Consider the following 16,733-nt stretch of genomic DNA (forward strand, 5'->3'; position numbering starts at 1 on the left):
TGCTGAACAGGCTGCAGTTCCACAGGGGGGTTAATTTTCAGGTCCCATGACACATGCTTCTTATGAAGAGCCTGTTCACGTGTTGTCTCTCTTTTCCCACGGACAGTTTAAGTCCCCCCCATGCCTTCAGCTCTTCAGCTGATGTGCTGGAAAGCCCACCAATATGCACCTTTCTCACTCCCTTGATGCTGTCTTTAGATACGTTCATAGTGTTAGAGTAGATGAACTGATCAGTTTCCTCATTTAGATAAGAACTCTGTGTTCTGTATGAGAAACCATAATTATTGTGCATTATTTTATATCCAGAAACGTTAGTGTTTCAATTCTTATGATCTATGATCCATTCTATATTGGTGTTTCTGTAAGATGTGACATAGGAGATTGAAGTTCATTGGTTTTTAATGGGAAGTCATCTAGCTTTCCCAGAACCATCTCTTGGTGATACTACAATCACATGACCAATATGTATGTGGATCTGAATGTGTTTATGCAGCTGAATAGTATAATTTTGTACAATTTAATACAGACTAAATATTGGAGATATAAAGAAAAATACTTGGAGAATATAACTTTATATAGACAAAATATTGAAGCTCTAAAGAAAAATGCTGACAGGTAAGCAAGCCCTTTAACTGTTCTGAGCTCCTCATGGCTGGCTGATGTGTTAGAAAACTCACAGCAGATCTAAAGAACAAAAGGCTTCTATAAGCAGGAACTTAACAAATGATAAAGATATCATTGGCTAGAATACATGCTGACCAGGTTGAGCAGCAATACCCACTTCCTGCCTAGTCTGCCCTCTTCTCTGTACCTTATTACTGGTACCTCTCAGAAGTACATCCAGGTACCATCTAGGCCAGCAACGCTTAGCCCAGAGACAGAGGCTAGGCAAAAGTCAGCATGGTTGTTTAGGATATGCCAAATAAGGGAAGCACCCAAGTTCATCTGTCACAAAGTGGATTTCTCAGTCCACTTCAGGGTCCTTGATCTCCACCCCTATGGGACCCCTGATGTCTACCTTCATGGAGAGAGTTCTGGACCTGTGGTGAGAACTTTTATGGTGGGTACCATGTGATGATTTATCTAGTCAACTTGATGGAACTGTGAGGCCCTCTGGAGATGGGCCAAGCACACCTCTGGGTGTGTCTGTGGAGGCATTTTCAGAGAGCATTAACAGGGGATGAAGACCTGCCCTGGATGTGGGCAGCATTGTGCCTGAGGTCAGCTACCCTGGTGGAACAAAAAAGGAGGAAGGAAGCCTGCTAACAAGGCATCTGCTCTGTTTCTTTGATTCCATTGTGTCAGCTATTCTCTGAAGCAAGATGGATTCCAATCTTGGTGACTGTGAGACAAAGCAAATCCCCCCCCACTTTGAGCTCCTTCAAGTATTAGTCACAGTAACAAAGCCTGACTAACACACCCAGCTTCCCCTTCTACCATCTGCCGGGGCTACTTATGACTCCTCAGAAGGCCCCCACCCCCCTGACTAGGGGACAGCATCAAATTCCTACACACTCATCAGCAGAGAGTCTCTGAGCGGCAGCCCTCTCTTCTGCAGCAGGAGCATGCCCATTAAGCATCTTGAAGGCAGGGACTGTGCTCAGAGAAGCCCTAGGCTGGAATGGGCCTCCAGGCCCTGAATCACAGCTGGCTTGTTGTCCATGGAGACACTAAAACAGCAGCTCCAAGGCCACTTTACCTACATTCCAGCTCACCTCTAAGACTTTGGTCCAGTTCCTTCCTCCAGTCCTTTTCCTTCCCAACAAGTCATGATGTCATGTTCTTGAGGCAACAAATATATTCCCAAGGCTATAGACTACGGTGTCCAAGGACATGGATTTTCATGTCAGAATTATGGTCGAGTCTACTACTGATCCTCCCTCATCTGCCATATAAAATAGATGCGACTTTCAGGAAGAAATATCTTTGTACCTTATTTTCCCTCCTGTTTAAAAGATGTGTACTATTCATCTCTGACAGGCGGTAAGATTTGTGTGGGTACAGAATGTCCACAGGTGCTAGCAGCAATAGGACATGTTAACAATTGTTGGGCCTTCACTTGCCTTGTGGAGCGCACATTTATGATGGATTACCCTGGCATACATATGGGGATGGGCTGAGCAGATAGGAAAACAGTCGGTTGTAGTCCATTTTAGTCAGGCTCAGGAGAGGACTCTGATGTGGGGTCCGTACTGCTGTCACCAGGGTGACAGCTTGACCTTGGGGGTCTCGGGCTGGTCCTGTCCATAGCAGTGAGTGAGCAGAGACTATGTTGATGGCTTTGGTTAAGCAGGTAGTGCCATGCTCTCAGGAAACAGGTAAACCAGTGCAGTTGGCCTGATCACATACAATGACTTGATGTATTTCTCTCCAGTGCTGTCTTGGCAAAGCGAAAGAACCATGGGGAAGATTCTGACACTCAAGGGGTGAGTTTGGCTTCCTTTTCTGTAGCCATGCAGTGGTGAGAATGAATTCTGAGAGCAGTGACCCCTCTTTGCCTTGCTTTAGTAGCCCAGTTCTACCACACCTGCCCCCTAGAGCCCCTTGTTCTCCCGGCTCGGCCAGCTAGGCAATGCTTCCATCTCAGCTCGAAGGACTTGAAATGTTTATGGGGCCACCTATGGACTTTTTAGATATTGAACAAGTAGATGTATGAACTCTTTGAAACCTTTGATGGAAAAAGAGGGGTTAAAGAAGGCAGATGCCCATGTATGATCCCTTTATCTATAGTGGTGCTCTCAGAGGAAGCTGTTGTTCTATGTGCAGAATTCTACATTCAATGGGTGGGTATGATGGTCTAATGAATCTCATTGTATCGCAATGGACCTTAGTGCTGTAAAAAAATCTATTGGAAGCTAGAAACCCTGGAAAGCCCATTGCTAGCACATATAAGATGTGGGATTTCAGCCATGTTTTCTTCCGCTCAGAATCTGTCAAATTAACAAGGGACAGAATTAACCATAGCTTCAAAAAATGACCTTGCATTCCAGTAACCATTTCTTACTTTGTTGCAAATAGCTCTGCAAACTGTGGAGGCTACAGAGAACAAGTCTGCAAATACCTAATTCTAAATGTCATGTGATTGATAGTCACGTATGGGATCTTTATACTAGCTGAATCCTGCTAGTCACTAAGTGTTCCCCAACATGCTAAAATTTCTGTCTGCAGGTATGGAAGCTTCTTCCTATCAACCTAGCTTAAAACTGATGGCTAATTAACAGGATAAATTGCAATCAGATAAATGCACAGAGAATATAGTATTTCCTTTTTAAGTGAAAAACAGCCATTTAAAGATTGCATGGACATTTCATTCTGTTGAAAATGTATGTTAAGACTAAACTGTGACTGCTAGCAAAGTCGAAGCAAGGGCCCCTTGGATGCTTCCAGAAAGTAGCTGCCTCTTCCTTAACATCCATCAATGGAAAAGGGACTGCTTAAAATCCAGACGGTCACAACACGCAAGGTTGACCTTAATGGATACAAAATTGGTCTGGGGGTATTTGCAATATTCCTCTCTTTTGCCAGTGGGGCTGCTTGTGCCCTTGTAGTGACAGTTAAATGGGAAGGTAAGGCCTCTGGATTTCATGCACAGGCACCTCTGACATCCCCAGCAAGCCCCGAGGATGCTGCGCCTCCCATCTGAGACCTACAGGGTTCACAGCAGGAGAATGGAAGGTCACTGGCTGGCATTAAAACTGACATAGTTCACATTTCAAAGTATCAATGTAGATAAATATTTCTTCTGTGTTTTCATAAGGAATTGACCCCATACAATACAACTTAGTAATCTGTCTCTGATGGCTCAGACTTCAAAATTGGACTTTTCTTTACCCCTACCAACTCCTAAATACTCCACTTCGATCTCTTGTTTATTTATTGTTTTATTTAATGGACATCTGGAAAATTCCATTACATAAAGAAGAGACTGTTTTTGTTTGTTTGTTTGTTTTGTTCTTTTTTTTTTTGTTCTTCTTTTTTTTTTTTTTTTAGAACATTAAAGGCTAGCAAGAAAGCTTAGCTAGTAAATTATTGCCTTGAAAGCATGAGGACCTGAGTTCAAAGTCCAGGACCCACATACATGGCTTGTGATCCATGGCTGGAGTGATGACCCAGTAGTTAAGAGCACTTGCTGCTCTTCCAGAGCCCCTTGGTTCGATTCCCAGCACCCACAGAGTGGTTCACAACCATCTGTAACTTCAGCTTCAAGGGATCTGATACCCTTTTCTGGACTCCATGGGCACCAGGCACACAAGTGATACATAGACATACATGCAGCAAGACACCATTTTTATTTATAAACATAAAATAAAAATGAATAGTAGTTTAAAAGAAAAAAAAACTTGCAAGCTTATAATCCCAGGACTGGATAAATGGAGACTCAGGTGGTGACACAGGTTCTCTGGGGCTTCCTGGCCAGCTAGCTCAGCCTACTTGGCAAGCCCCAGGGTAGTCAGAAACAGCAATATATATGGTGGATGGTGCCTGATGAACTACCCACAAGGCTGTCGTCTGGCTCCCATGCACAGGTAAATACATATGCAGAGATATCAGTGCATACACAGACACACAGATATTCTATATAAAAAGAATGTAGTGTTTATTATGCTGTGTGGAACATTTACTTTAATCCAAGTCAGCAGATGTTAAACCCGTCTGAGGCAAAGGCCAGTGCTGGACATTGCCAGGAGGATAAGCATATTTGTACATAAGACAAGTTTGGACCTTGCTCTTGAGCAAGCTGCAGTTTTATGGAGCCCACACACCAAAAGGCAGCCCTGCTCTCTCCAGCTCTGACTACTCATAAAGGCAAGAACCCCTGGGCTATATCTGGCTTACTCCTGCCTCTGATTCCAACTTCACTACTTTTTCCCTTCTACATGCAAATCCACCTTCTAGTCCTCCCAGGAGACACGTCTTTCACTCACAGCATAAACCTGGAGCCCTGAGTGACAATGAGGAGAGGTCAGAGTGAATCAAGGTGGACCACATGGACTTCAGTTGGTTAGATAGCTGGCTGAAAACTTTTCGTCATTATTAGAGGTAAAACTTTAAATACCTTATCCTCAAATTTTCTTCTCTTAAAATGGAAACCCAAATGACTTTCAAGGACTGAAACTGAGAAGCCCATGGTCATTAAGAGCTACATATCAGTCTTGGGAGAGGTCAGGTGACTGAGAATGTCTTCTGAAGAGAACAGGTTATAGAAGCTTTGTATGCAGACTGTGTTAGAGTGGGATATGTCATACTTTCTCAGGAAAGAATCACAATAGTGCTAGAATTTGGGGCTGGAGAGATGCTCGGTGTGGCTGAGCACTTAATGTTCTTGCAGGGGACCAGAGTTCAATCTCCAGCACTCACGGCGGATGGTGCACACCTAATAGGAACTCCAGCACCAAGAGATCTATCGCCCTCTTCTGACTTTAGGAGGCACTGCACACAGATGCACATAATTATGCATAGCTATGCATGCACACATGTAAGAGAAACAAATACTTAAACAAAAGAGAAGTAATGGGATCTATTCTTATGAGGTGTGGCACTCAATGTGAAGGAGCCTGACTTAAGCTGGATGAGGCATCTTTGAGGCCTTCTCTTTTATCCACTGCTCTATACCACTCACCTAATGGTTGTGAGATGGATGTGGTATTCTCCATCCATTAAATCATGTCATTTGCTTTTCTTTGTGATGTAAATGTGGTATTCTCCATCCATTAAATCATGTCATTTGTTTTTCATTTTGCTTCCATTCAAGGTAACATGAACACAACAAAAACACTTCTTCCCACATGTTCCTGAAGGTGTATTGACCCTGGCTTCATTCATTACATGGTAACAAGCATACTGCTAGGGACTCAGAGGAGAACCACAAAGCTCCATGATTACAAATAAGGGCCCCAAGGCTGTGAGGTGGGAAAACTCTCATCAGATTTTCATTTCAGAAACAGAGTACTTTGCTGAAATAAGTCACATGAAATAACACAGTGGTCTTATGTGAGTGGACTTGGCCTGAGATCCTGGATAAAATCTTAGATACCACTTGACCATGGAATATTAAGAAAGGATTATGTTGGTTAAGGCTTCTATATAGTGCTTCTATAGAGTGAACAAAGATTTTCACTTTGACTCACCAAGTATTGCAAAGTACTGTCTAACCAAAAGAAACCACAAGAAGGATTGGGGATTTAGCTCAGTGGTAGAGCACTTGCCTAGCAAGCGCAAGGCCCTGGGTTCGGTCCTCAGCTCTGGAGGTGGGGGTGGGGTGGAACCGCAAGAAAAGAAGCTGAAGAAGACATAAGGGATGGATCCAAGGGGAATGCCATGAAGATCCCTGTGTGAGGGAAAGAATGCTACCCGAATACTTCCAAATGACGGTTAAATCCCTGTCACAAGGAACAAGTGCAAATGGGCTTTGAGATAAATCTCTGCTAATCTCCAGGCCTGAGTAAATCTTCTCAGTATGCAATCCATGGTTGCTTTGCTTCAGTAAGTGAGTGGATTTTAAGATGGATCTGAAGGCAAGAAAAGTATGAAACTATTTATTATCAACTGTTAATGACACCAAGACAGCAAGTTCTAGTTATAGAAGTCTCAAGATAGTGCCACTGCTTGGATTTAATGTCGTGCCGGGAACTGGTTCTTCCGGCCTGTTTCTGGCAGGGGAAATTTTGGCTGTGTAAATATGGCTGCCTTTCACTTTGTCTTCAACAGTGAAAATGCAGCAAGGGTGAGTGAAAGGGGAAGAAGTGTGCACAGTCAGCTCGCCCATCTCATGACATCGAGGAGTAGGGTTTCTTTTCTTCCATACTGCCGCATGTCTAACTAGATTGATGCTATATGACTAACACAAAGATGAAATAAACAACTCTGAAATAGAAGTAGAAGAGAAAGCCTGTGAAAATCTGTATTTAATTCTGACTTTTGTTTTTTTTTTTTAGGGTCAGGGTAAGGATTAGGGTCAAACACAACCTTAAAAGACAAATCCTCATATTACAAAGACAGACTAGAGTGGGGGCTGGTGCATGGGAAAGGTTCTGTGCTGAGAAAGTTTTGAAGTATCTTCTCATAACAAAAATATGCACACTTGTAAACAAGATCAGCTTGAGTCCACTTACCATTTTAAAAAAACAAACAAACAACAAGTATTTGTGACAAAACTACTTCCTGTATCAATGGTCAGGACAAAACTGAGAACATACTCAGAGAAGGAAAGTGTGCTAGAGAGCCTATTCCCCCGCCCCTCAACACAGAAAGTCACATGTAAAACAGTGTGATTTAAGAAAACCAGCTTGCAGGTATGCAGGAAGAATTTAAAACTGTCATCACCAGCCTGCTCCCATCCTACAACCCTGTGCTTAGGTGAAACGTTCAGTCAGTGAGTTCATACTTGAATAGTATGGCTGCTTTACCTTTGGGCCAAGATCGGGTGCCTAGTCAGACAATATGATCATCACTACATGTTTAAATGTGATCTTCTCATGAAGATTCATTTATTGGTGTGTGTGTGTGTGTGTGTGTGTGTGTGTGTGTGTGTGTGTGTGTACCCTTGTGCACACACATATTCATGCACTCCAGGATGAATGAATGAATGTGGAGATCAGAGGACAACTGTGGAGGCTGATTCTCTCCTTTCACTGTGGGTTCGTGGGACTCACATCACCCACCTTGTTAGGCCTTTGTAACAAGTGCCTTGACCTGCTGGGCCACCTCACTTCCCCCAAATAAAATTATTAAGGGAGTAGGGGGTCCAGTGATAACCAAAGTACAGTATGAGATGCTAAAGTGTCTTCTTTTAAGCTTGGGATGGCCCCATCAAAGGCCTTTTCTTCATACTTCATTCAAGGTTTCTCTCTGATTACAGAAGAGGCTTCCTCCAATCAAGCATCTGGCTCTCTATGCACACACCAGAACTGGACTGAATGGTTGTTTATATCCATTAAATCATGTGGAGTACTAACAGGAAAATTTTATTTTAATAATGTAATTTTTCCAACACATCTCCCCAAGTATCTTAGAGGTGGCTAACTTTGTTCTGAAGATAGCTGTCTGTAATTAATACAAATGGGATGGGAGGCAAGTACTCACACTCTGACAGCATAAGCCTCTTTCACATTATTTTTATGTATGTGTATATGTGTGCACACATGTGTGAGTGTGCACATGTATGTGTCATGTGTGTGTAGGGGTACTCTTAGTGGCTAGAAAAGGGTGTCAGATCCCCTGGTACTAGAGTTATGAGTGGTTGTGAGCAGCCTGCTGTGAGTGCTGGGAACTGAATCTCATCCTCTGGAAGAGAGGCAAGTACTGTTGATCACTGAGCCATGTCTCCATACCCTCTTCATTCACATTGTAACTCCATCTTTATCAATGCTGGCTGGTAGGCTGCCCTCAACTCACCGAAAAAGGTTTTGATTTTTTCCTTTGAAAAACCAAAAGGTGATTTTAATTACTCACTGCTATCAGAGGAGGTGAGCCCTCACTGGCAGAACTGTCTGACTCCGTCCTGAAACACTGGAAGCAATGTTTTGCCATTTGAAAGTATTTTCCACGTGCAGCCATTCACCTTGGCAAAGACAGGTGAAACACAGCAGTTTGTGGGCATTGTTATGGTATTTCCTGCCAGAGCAGAGACTAAACATTAAGAGGCAAGAAAAACGTGGTCGTAGAGACAGGCTTAGTCAATAGCTGTTGCTCAAATATTTAGGCTTCTTTTAGTCACTGTTAAAAGGATGGGAATACCGAGCCAGGAGTATTGACACCAACAATGAACTCAGAAAGTAAATTCACATGGCCATCTTGTTCAGTCTCAAAGAGCAGGGAGCAGCAACACTGAAATGCCTGTTTCTGCCTAAAGCACAGAATAAGAGGTTTGGGGATTTTATTCAGTAACCCATTTTGGCATTTGATTAAAGCATCCTTCCTAGTCAGGACTGAGTCCCCACCTTTGCAATCTGAGCCTCTGAGCTCACCTCTGAAGACACACCCGTGAGGCTGACTTCTTTATTCTCTGCTTCCGCAGTAAGTAGGAATTTCCCTCTCTGCTTACTCTGCAGATCCAGGAGGCTCAGTTTCTCCTTCCTGACCTTGACTCCTAAAGCAGAATTCTCCTCCACTGTGTTTACCTTCCCTCTGTCTCCGTGTCTTTATTTCTTTGTATCCACTGCGGTTTAAAATAACATAGCCCAGAATCAACTGCATGATTTCATTTTGCACATAGGCATGTCTGAGAAGCCCCAACACAAATGCAGACCAATATGTGGAATAACGCAAGTATATGGAAGAGCTATTTTACAAATAACATAGCCTGGCAAGAATAAGTGTCTTTCATAAATTATTATTCCATTCCTATCATTAACTTCGTATTTCAAAGCTTACTGATATTAGTGAGTTTGTATTTCTGGATGAACTGAGACTACACTATTTTTAGATATTTTTGTCTCACATAGTTTAGGGCTCATATTCTACTACTTGACTAATCCAAGTAATTGGTACTGTAAATAATTTTACCACAGTAACATATGCCCAGATTTGGTGGCATCACTGAAATAGATGTGCAGCAGGAGAGGCGTCCAAGGAAGGTCTGCCAGAGGAATGAGGCTGGAGAGCAGGACACCAAGGCCTGCCCCTGAGAGCCTTACCTGACATCTGTGCAGGCTATGCAGGTGATGCTGTGGCTGTTACTGGTGATCAGGTTCAAAGCTACTGATGTATCCTTGTCAGAGGTTGGGTGCGCTCCACATTTAAAGAAAAATTCCTGGAAGAATGAGGAAAGAAATAATTACACATATGGATTCTGCCTGGTTATTTATCCCTTTCCAAACATTTTTGCAGTAAACAATCATTTGGGAGTAAGAGAAGAAATCTGCCATTAGGTATGAGTTGGGAATAAATCACCATCAACTTCTGGAAGAAAAGAACAACCCTGTCTGGTGCAGAGAACTGGTGCATCCTGGAGAATCCCAGGCCTTCTCTACATGGTCACCTTGCAGGTAGCCTTACAACTGGAGCATGCCTACTGAGCAAAGGATCTGGGGAGCCAGAGGACTCAGGGTCACAAGTACCATGATGGCTAATATTGATCGCCAGCCTGACAAGATCCTATAGCATCACCTAAGAGACACATCCTAAGTATGGCTGTCACCATTCCAAGAGCTGAGGTCCAGGCTGAATAAAAAGGACAGAGCTATCCGAGTGTCTGCACTCATCACTCTCTGCTCTTTGACTGTGTGGACACAAAGTGGCCAACTGCCCCAGACTCCTGTAACTGCAGCTTCCCCTGTGAAGGACTTACCCTCTCACTGTACTCCAGGACAAATCCTTCCCTCACAGGTGGCTTTGCTCAGCTCTTTGTTGCAGCAATAAGGAAAGTAACATGGAGGTGCACAACGCTGATATAGGCAGGTACCCCCTGGACAGGAGGGCAGCATGCCCCTTCCCAGCCTAACTCACAGCTCACCCTGGGCCTGACTGCCCAGCCCTAATGCCTGGCAACTCGATGCTCAAATAAGAATGCTTTTCTGCTTTATTTCCTTTCCCAGCTGTGTCTCCAACACACACACACACACACACACACACACACACACACACACACACACACACACACAAATCTCTAGGATATATTCTCCTTTCTCCTCCAGTGTTCTTTTCACTCAGCTTCTTCTTTCCCAATTCCATGGTTTCCTCTGAGGTTCCATCTTTCTATCCACACATGGCTGCAGGGTCGGCTGTCACCCTGCCCCTTGTCTCTGGTGTTCTGTGGGGTCCCAGATTTTCTGCAGTGACAAATCATCTAAACGATGTATTACTGAGGGACAGGAGAAGCCCTGCACCATGCATTTGTGCGGATGGCATCCTCCCTCTTAGCACTATACTTGACGTCAATCATCTCGCATGGGATGCTCCGGATGTGAAATATGAAGCATTTCTACTTCGTGTCCCAGAATGTCTGTCTTGCACTTCTCATCTCTGCCTGGCATCCATAGGTGACTTGTGGGCCAGGGACGACATGAATGGCAGAAGTGACTGCTCATAATGAAACTTTATTTGCAAGATAGGTGCCAAGTTGGATTTTGCCTGGGTGATGGCTTAGCCCTTCTTAGAAGTTAGTAAAATGTCTTTATTATTTTTCCATCTTAATAATGCCTGGCATAGGCAAGGCATTGGATGTAGTGTATCCAATGAAAAGCTGCAGTATCCATTACTAACTGGAAATCTCAAACATTTGATGTCAGCATGTGAGTTTGTCCTCTCTTGTTTGAAACCTGACAAGTATTCACTGGTGTACCGCCTGAAGATCTCTAACTCTGAGGTGTCAGAGAATTGACTGGGGATGGTACCCACCTCCAGTTTCCAGTTTGAGGTTGAGGGTCAAGCTTCTAGTTAATTAGCATTTATCTGACCTAGGGCAACAGTGTAGCAGTGAACCCTTAAATCAGCAATCTTCTATCCATGGGTGTCGAGCATCTCAGTGGATGTGCAAGTACGCTCTGGAACCTGGGTTCAAGTTCAGGGTGCCTGCAGAGTCCAATGTATGAGTCCAGGTCCTCACTGTTTCATCATAGAAACTATATGGCCGAGAAGAGACACCATAACCAAGGCAACTCTTATAAAGGGAAGCATTTAATTGGGACTTGCTTATAATTTCAGAGGTTTAGTCCATTACCATCATGGCAGGAAACATGGCATTATTGTGCAGGCAGACAAGGTGCTGGAGAAGTTGAGAGTTCTACATCTTCATCCACAGGCAGCAGGATGAGAGAGACATTGGGCCTGGCTTGAGCTTTTGAAACTCCAAAAGTCCACCCTCAATGACACACTTTCTCCAACAAGGTCACAATTTCCTATTACCTGTCAAGTAGTGCCATGCCTAATGACCAGACATTTCAATATATGTGCCTCTGGGGGCCACTCCTATTCAAACCACCATAGATACATTGCTTCCGCTGAACCATTTGAAATGCTATACATTCTTCAAAGTCAATTTAAGGATATTGAGAAAAAGATTAAAACAGTAACTGACCACTTAAACAAAAGGTCTGAAGGACGTGGCTGATCCTGGGAAATAGACTGGGCTGCCTCCCACTGCCTTTTACAGGCATGAGGGGGAAAAATCCTTATCTCTAATATAAAGCAATTCCCTCCAAAGAGCTGAGTTGGCAGGAACATTGAGGGTGTTTTTCATATATAGATACATGTAAAGTATTTATATTTTTTCTTAGCTTGCAAAAGCTACTAGTAGACACTTAGATAACAAATCACAAAATTCTTCTAACACTGTATGAAACTCAACTATGTAAAAGCCAAAAACTTTATTACTGGGGGTGGATGTTTATAGACAATAGTCTACATTTAAAGATTTAGAAAGTTCTGTTAATTCAAATGGTATTATAAAACCAACATACAAAATTCCAGCTCTACATATTAAATATAATCCCAGCATGTTCTCTACCAATGTTCATAAATGATGGTTTTTCTACAGTGTAACTGGAAGAACTGGGAGGGATCCAAGGTTTTGTCTAGCTTGCAAGCTGTCTACTTCATCTGCCACCCCATCATGGATGCTGGCAGAAGACAGTGGACTCATGGACAGGGCGTTGTGCCCTAGGAAATGTAGGGAGAAGTGGGTGGACTCAGCTGAGTGCCACACTGTGTGAGTGGTAGCAGGCAGCTGATGACTCTGAGCTTAGGGAACTTAGGTCTTTATGAGGAGCTGTGAGCAAGTCTTCCTTTTCTCCTGAAGGGGGACGACATCTTTATTATACAGGATAATTAGCAAATCTGCCTTTTGCTCTAGAGGGAGACATTAGCTTCCTCTTCCAAGGTCATTAGCTTTTCCCTGCAAAGATGGTCAAAGACAAAGGGTATTTAACGGCTCTCTCTTGAGATAAACAGAAGGAAGAGGCCAGCAACTGTCTCCCAGCAGTGCGAATGCCCTTCCTTACAGGCTAATTAGCCCCGTGATCTGGTTGTTCCCTCTTCTCTGCAATCAGTGGTCTAAAGCTTTCCAGTCTGCATTCAAAAATCACACACACACAAACAAAAACAGTAAGGCAAAATATCAATGAAGTCAGAAGAGGTGTTTTCTAGAGTACCACCTTGGATATATCTGAGAACTTACTGGCAGAGGGGAATCTCACAGCAGTCTGGTTCCCTGGAAACAACTGTGGGAAACTTCTTCCCTCATCTCACAAATGCAACCTCACAAATAAATGAAGAGTGGTGGTAATAAACTAAATGAATTCTCCCACCTAATGGTTCTTCCATAGAGATCCACATATACACTTCTGGGAAGTCTTTATTAACCAAGAAGCTAAAATCTATGACAATAATTGGTTAATTTTATCTAGTTTCCAAATGATAGCCAAACTATTAAAAATAAATAAATAAAGGTAAGCCTGAGGAAAAAAAAAGATGTTGAAAACAGTACTTGGAATTATGCTATGATTCTGTTAAATGCATCACCACTGTGCTCTGCCTTAGCACCAGGAAGCAAAAATTCCAAATCCCACAAAACTGCATTCCTCTAGGCCTTGCATACATACTTAGACATTGACCCTTCCGAGGCGGAGGCTGCAGCCTTCCATTCTCACTGAGTTCTGACTTCCTATTCCAGATGGAGGACATAGCTGGTCCTCTGCCTAGTTCATATCCCTAACAGTAGGGTCCACTCCTGAGGGAAAGTCTGGGCCTCTGCCACTCAACTGCTGTCCACTGGGTCCCTGGTAGGCGCCTCCTCTGTTCACTCCCTTGTTACACTATCACCTCTCCTGAGCAAGTTCTTTCACAAGCCGAAGGCAACTGCAGCCACCAAATACAAAGGCGTGTGCGAACCAGCCGAAGCAGAGGACTAGGAACCCAGCTGTGTCAGAACTCATAGGATCTGCAGCTGATCCATCAACCCAAGGACTACTTGAAGGGTCCTCAATTACTGTAAAATTAACTGGTAAATGGCTCTAAAGCCTTCCTTCCCCAGCCTATTCAAACCTGAGGAATGCATGAGCAGGGCCTGTCTCCTCATCCCTCCATGAGCCTTCTAATAGTTTTTATTGACCATCCAATGTTAAAATTTTATAGATATTGTTTACCAATCATGTTTCCACATAAAATGCCATCCATCTTTACAAAAGCTAAATTCCATCTCCCTCTAACTTTGTTTTAATGAAATCCGCAAAAGGAAAACCCACTTTTCTCTCAGTGAAATAGTAGGGGCACCCATTTTTCCCAGGGAAGGTTGAAACAATTGCATGGTTTGTGCCTAACCTGCATCATGGTATCCACTGCCTGGCTCACACTCCTGCCAAGGAAACAGGGCCCACTGCTGGCAGCTCACCTGAAGGGACTCAGTGCTAAGGTATAGTATTAATGGTGTGTGTATGGGAGGCTCAGAAACACTGGAAGGAGAAAAGAAGTCACCCTTGGTACCACCTAGTCCTGGAGGACAGATGAGAATGTGGCCGGTTCATCATAGCTCTGCATCGGATTGTTTGGCTCAACCTGGGACAGTGAATGGGGGACACGGGGACCAGGAAGAAGCTGTGGGAAATAACCCCACATGTAAGGAGAGCTGTCCCTCAACTCCAGCTTCTGCCTTCTCTATGCTTCTTGCCATCTGCCTGAACAAAGTAGGGGTCACGAGAGTGCCATCTGCCAGGGCCAGATGAAGACACAGGGAAGAAGGAAGGGTGTGGGGAGCTGATATCACACAGACCATTCAAGAGAAAGTCACTCTGTGAGGTGGAAGACCCCCAACTTTTGTTCCTTGTCAATGATGACTTTCTGATCAGCCACCATTAGAAAAGAAAAAATGCATCATATGTTGCCTTGTAACACATGTTATAAACTTATGAGTGTTGGGGGGGGGGCACAAAGGTCCTTGTGTTCACAGATCACTAAGGAAGCCAGAAATATTAAACACAAAGGGGCTTTTTCTCAATGGAGGGGATAAAATACCCATTTTTCCTGCCCAGAAGGCTGGGAGTGGATTTTGTTAATGACCTTGTGACCTTATTCCTATCTGTGGAGACAGACCTCACCCAAACTCCCCAGAATGATTGTCTAAGACTCTTCCATCACTAGAGGGTTACCCATCCTTAGGGGAGGTGCCAGGTGTACTTGATGGCCTGCTGACCTCTGTGTCATCAGTCAGAGCCCACATTGGGAGGATGTGAACTGGCATTAGACTCCCTGAAGTCTGATCCAGGTTGATGAAGTCAATCTTCACAAGTTTTCATTCTCACCTCTTCTTGAGGTTTGTTTTCCTGGTCAATACCTGCAGGGATGCCCTCCTGTGAGCATTTAGTGTAGCATATTGAGTAAACTGGGGTATACTTAAGAGAAAATGAACTAATGGGATGAACCAAGGAGACCAGCCCACAGTCAGTGCTTATCCAAGACAAAAATAATATGCATCTTTACATATACCCAGGATGTTCTCATGGTCCCTAGCTTCACAGAGATGCCTGTCTGGAGAATATTCTCATGGATCTGAATGTTCTGACTTTACAGCAGGGGTGGACATCCATGGTTCCTCTTCTTAGACACTGGTGTGCTAGGCAAGCATTCTACCACTAGGCTTCAGCCAAAGCCCAGCACTGTCTTATTAGCCATAGAAGTTTCACTATTCTGTGGTAATAAAGCTTGACTGCTACCTAAGGTAAAACATGCCATGTACAGCCTAACTCCAATACATTCTGTCTAGTACAGTGATACTCTGAATGCTGCCTGGCTTGTATATACTGGGACTACATCACTGTATGACCTTTGTCCAGAAATTGTGGGCTCACTTGGTGTCATATAAACCCAGTGATGATATATGTAGCAGTCTTGAAATAATTATGCGTGATGTTAGATTGTATAATTCCCAAGACTTCATTAATTTAGCAAAGCAAGTTTTAAAACCAGGCTACACCTAGTTTAACAAATCAAATCTAAAAAGTTAATGAGTCCCTTATCATGTTCAATTGTAAGTTTGTTTTCTCTTAATAAGATGTGAGCAAAGCCTCTAGATGATGTGCAGAGTTGATCCAGAGAAAGAAAATCAATTCTCTCCCACAAAACCTTAAAACCACATTAGACCTGCTAAGCAGGGCTGTTAGTGTCTGCTTGTCTGCATCACTTCCTCTTGCCAAGGCTTTGGACAGGGACTGCCATGGGCCACCAGCAACTCTACACATCAGATTCCCAAGCACCCCTCTTCCCCACCCCCTCCTGGAGGCAGACGTGAGTCATCAAGCCAAACCATTTAAATAAAGGGGGAAAGCCTTAGGCAGGGCTAAGCCAAGCTCACAGCTCTCTGTGACTGCACTCTTCTGTCAGGACACAGTCATCTCTCCGGTCAATGCTCTTCCGTAGGTCTTGAGCCTGGACCATGGACAAGCACAGTTAAGAACGTAAGCCAGGCCACTCCCTGGGCCAAAGGGGAGGAAGTAATGACAGCCAAAGGGAATTTTATAATCTAAAAGGCTCTGAAAACTTAATGCCCCTGCCCTCAAAATTTGGCACTAAAGTTGAAATTATGGCAAACCCAGAAATGAGCTGGCCTGCACCTATGTCAAGTCCCAACTTATTCTGCTGGTGTGAACATTCAAACTTTTTACCACACCATTACTGACTTTCCAAAGAAAATAAGAGTAGAGAAACTCTGGAGATCTTTTAGGGTTGAAATGCATGAGTTACATGATGTTTATAAAATATGCAAAAAATTCTAAATTCAAAATACTTTACCTCCAGAGTAATAT

General features: G+C 43.5%; 1 protein-coding gene across 1 annotated transcript in view; it reads right to left on the reverse strand.

The window, feature by feature from the left end:
• Prkn (parkin RBR E3 ubiquitin protein ligase) overlaps window positions 1–16,733 on the reverse strand; it is a 1,200,313-nt gene that overhangs the window by 525,169 nt on the left and 658,411 nt on the right. Inside the window, exon 6 of the mRNA XM_036169262.1 lies at window positions 9,636–9,751. Coding sequence (XP_036025155.1) covers window positions 9,636–9,751 — 116 coding nt within the window. The remainder of the gene's footprint in view (window positions 1–9,635; window positions 9,752–16,733) is intronic.

The sequence above is a fragment of the Onychomys torridus genome, chromosome 19 (genome assembly GCF_903995425.1).
Source record: "Onychomys torridus chromosome 19, mOncTor1.1, whole genome shotgun sequence".
NCBI classification, from domain to species: Eukaryota; Metazoa; Chordata; class Mammalia; order Rodentia; family Cricetidae; genus Onychomys; species Onychomys torridus.